Source organism: Grammomys surdaster, unplaced genomic scaffold (genome assembly GCF_004785775.1).
Source record: "Grammomys surdaster isolate TR1022 unplaced genomic scaffold, NIH_TR_1.0 125179, whole genome shotgun sequence".
In the NCBI taxonomy this organism is placed as follows: Eukaryota; Metazoa; Chordata; class Mammalia; order Rodentia; family Muridae; genus Grammomys; species Grammomys surdaster.
Genome location: NW_021620071.1, coordinates 869,239 through 872,535, shown reverse-complemented (window position 1 = coordinate 872,535; position 3,297 = coordinate 869,239). Strand labels below are relative to the sequence as shown.

Genomic DNA, 3,297 nt, shown 5'->3' with positions numbered 1-3,297 from the left:
GGTGAGAAGACGAGAGTGAAGAGCACCGAGGTGAGGCCCCTAACCAAGTCTGAAATCATAAGCATCGCCTCCTTGTCAGGAAAGGAGTCACAGGGCAGTGGCTCACCAGGGCAGACCAGGGCGTACAGGAGAGCCCTCAAGGTGGCACTGGATGTTCTGGGCGAGGGAACCTGTTTGTTTCAAGGAGGAAGAGCAGGTGGCCGAAGAACCAGCACAGTGGCTCCAAAGGTTCCCAAAGAGCAGGCCAGCTCCAGCAGCTCCAGCCTAGGCCAGCGCCTGCGCCTGCGCCTGCGCCTCCAAGGGCGCAACCAGAAAGGCCAAGGGCTCTCCCAGAGGAGACCTGGGAAGCGGGGCCGCCTGGGTCCTGTGTTGATGGGCTCACAGAATGTGCCTGCAGTGCAAGGGGGGGAAGCCCAGGCCCACACTGCCGTAGGGCCCCCTCGCTTTGAAATGCAAGGGAATGTATTGAGAGGCACCAGAGTGCAGCCAAGTTACTCGGAGGCACCTTTGGGAAATGCTGGTGGTAACCCAAGGAAGAGAAAGCCAGGCACATCCAAGCTCAGGTCTTTGAGTGCCCCAGCCTCCGGGGAGGGTACCCGGGCTAAAAGCGAGCAGAAGCCTGCCCCTGGGCCACCGAGGCGCATCTCTATCTCACCCAAAGCCCTCAAACAACGAGTTCGGTGTGCTGGCCTAGAGATCCGGGCAATTGGAGCCCAAAGGAAGACCGCCCTCCCAGAGAACAAGGACCATCCTGGCCCGGGGACCCCAAAGCTAGACTCAAAAGGGGCATCGGCAGCCTGTATACCTCCAATCCCGAGGCTGCGAAGGTCACTCCGCATAGCTAGCCACAAAAGGAAGATCCATGTGCTGTGTGCACAGTGCGGGCTCCCAGAACAGGAACCCCAAGTGCACTCAAAGGTGACTAACACCAGGTCCAAGAGGAAAGGGGCCGGAGTTCAAAAAGACGCCCAAGCCACCAACGTGGCTTCTGCCCAGGGGCCCAGTACCATTGAACAAGGAACGCTGGTCTGGTTCAAATTTCAGGACCTTCCTTTCTGGCCAGCAGTGGTCAAGAGTGTCAGCCAAAACGACAAGATGGCGAGGGTGCTGTTGATCGAGGGCAACATGCGGTTTGAGCGCAGGGGTATCCGCGTCCCTCTCCGCAAGTTGAAGCACCTGGACTGTGGGGAAAAAATATCACTCTTGAGGAGAGCCAGCCGACTGTACGCCCACGGCATCAACTGGTGCTTCTCAGTGATCAACCACTACAGAGAGGGCCTCGCCTGTGGCTCCTTCCTGGGCTCCTTTATGGACTACTACACCACCGGAGCCAGTTACCCGCTAAGGAGAGCCGTCCAGGAGGGTGACCTGCACATCGATTTCCCCAAGGTGAGCTATGCCGACTTGGAAGATTGGGAGGAGGAGACTGCCCCGGGTGGGAAGGGGACCCGCAAGAAACTCCTGCCTGACCGCATGAGGGCCGCTTGGGACAGAGCCAACCAGAAGCTGGTGGACTTCATCGTGAAGAGGAAGGGGGCCGACCAGCACCTGCTGGACATCGTGAAGGGCAGAAAACGGTCCAGGTGGCTGGACGATCTTTGGAAGTCAAGGAGGGAAGTCTTCTGCATTGAGACCTACCTGGAGGACGAGGACCAGCTGCATCTCGTGGCCAGACATTTGCAAGAAGTAGCCAAGGAAGCAGACGAGGCCCTGCTCTCGCTGGCAAGAGGAGACAAAGTGCGGTTTACCATGGAGGTTCTTCTTCCAGAAGCAATCATCTACTCCATCGCTGCCCTGGATGAGCTCAGCTACAAGGAGGCAGAAGAGAAGTACCTACGTGGTCCACCCGTGCACTACCGTGAGAAAGAGCTATTTGACAAGACCATCTTAAAGGCGGCCAGGAAGAGGTCAGCAGTCAGGATTCAGGCTGCCAGGGCCCCTCCTGTGCCTACTCCTTAGAAGGGAGCGTCCTCCTTTCAGCCATCACCCCTGCCGCTCCCAAGACAGGAGACAGGAAACGCCTCCAAATGGGAACATCTGGGAGACCATGGGGCACGCTATGGCCGCTGTCAAAGCTCCTCACTAAGTGTTTCTTTCCCCCCACCCTCGAAATAAATGTTCACGTTTGTGCCGGACTAAGTGTAGATGTCTAAGTCGGCTCTACCGCTCCTGTGAGCTTCAGGCCAGGCCTAGCCTTTTGGCTCTCTCTCTCTCTCTCCCACACCTCTGCCCAAACGCGCACAAATCCCTTGGGGGCACCTCTCTGGAAGGTCACCAGCCCAGTGTGGAGTATTGTCTAGCTGAAGCACAGGCTGGCGCACTTCTCTGTACGGACCCCATGCACCTAGACAGCACACCGGGTTCCTGATGACCCCAGGTCTCTGACACCCACCCATCCCCCATCCTCTTCCTCTCCAGGGTGCTACTATGGATGAGGCTGGGTTCCACTGTTTTCTTCACTACTTCCTCCTTCTCTCACTCATACCGAGGGAGAGGAACAGACGTGTGTTTTGAGGCTGTGCTTTGAAGCCACAGAAGGGGTTGGAAATGTTGTGACCCTGGAACAACAGTGCAAAGAACAAAAGGCAACAAAAACCACAAGAACACAGTCTATTGCGTCTTGCAATGTCTCTCTCCCTCCCTCCCTCCCTCCCTCCCTCCCTCCCTCCCTCCCTCCCTCCCCTGCTAGTGTGTGTGTGTGTGTGGTGTCTGTTTTTCTCTCTCCCTATCTGTATCCTGTATATATGTACAAGTGTGTGCGTGCACAAGTGTGTAGTGATCATAGGTTAAGATCGGGTGTCTTCTTCAGTTATTCTCTCTATTTTTTGAGACAGGATCTCTGACTGAACCTGTTGCTCACTGATTGTTCTAGAGTGGCTTGCCAGGCAGCTCTTTTGATCCTCCTGCCTCTGTTACCCCAGTGCTGAGATTAAACATGCCTGTCCATATACCTTTTTCCCCCTTTTTGTATGAGTACTGGGTAATGAACTCAGGTTTTCACCCCATGCAGGAAGCACTTTACATTCTCAGCCGTCCTCCACTTGCCAGAGACTTCGTACTCTTAATTGAGAGAGAGAGAAATTTGCAGACCTTGTGGGCTGACTGTCTGCAGCTTTTCTCACATTTCTGAGATCAGAGACTTCTGGTGTTTGCAGGAAAGGGAGGGGGCCTGCCGGCCCTTGGAGTCACCGACACCTGGGGTGTACTGATGAGAGCAACCCTGACATATCTCCCAGAAGGTCCTGTTTCTTCCTCTTTTGATCTTTGTCTTTGACATATTTTGTTGATAGGGCACTT

At 55.4% G+C, this 3,297-nt stretch overlaps 1 protein-coding gene across 1 annotated transcript; it reads left to right on the top strand.

Annotated features, from left to right (window-relative positions):
- The first annotated feature begins 6 nt into the window (after positions 1-6).
- On the top strand, positions 7-2,125 carry LOC114637126 (PWWP domain-containing DNA repair factor 3A-like). The gene has a single exon (XM_028785280.1). The coding sequence runs from the start codon at positions 373-375 to the stop codon at positions 1,957-1,959; it is 1,587 nt and encodes a 528-aa protein (XP_028641113.1). The 5' UTR covers positions 7-372; the 3' UTR covers positions 1,960-2,125.
- The last annotated feature ends 1,172 nt before the right edge of the window (positions 2,126-3,297 follow it).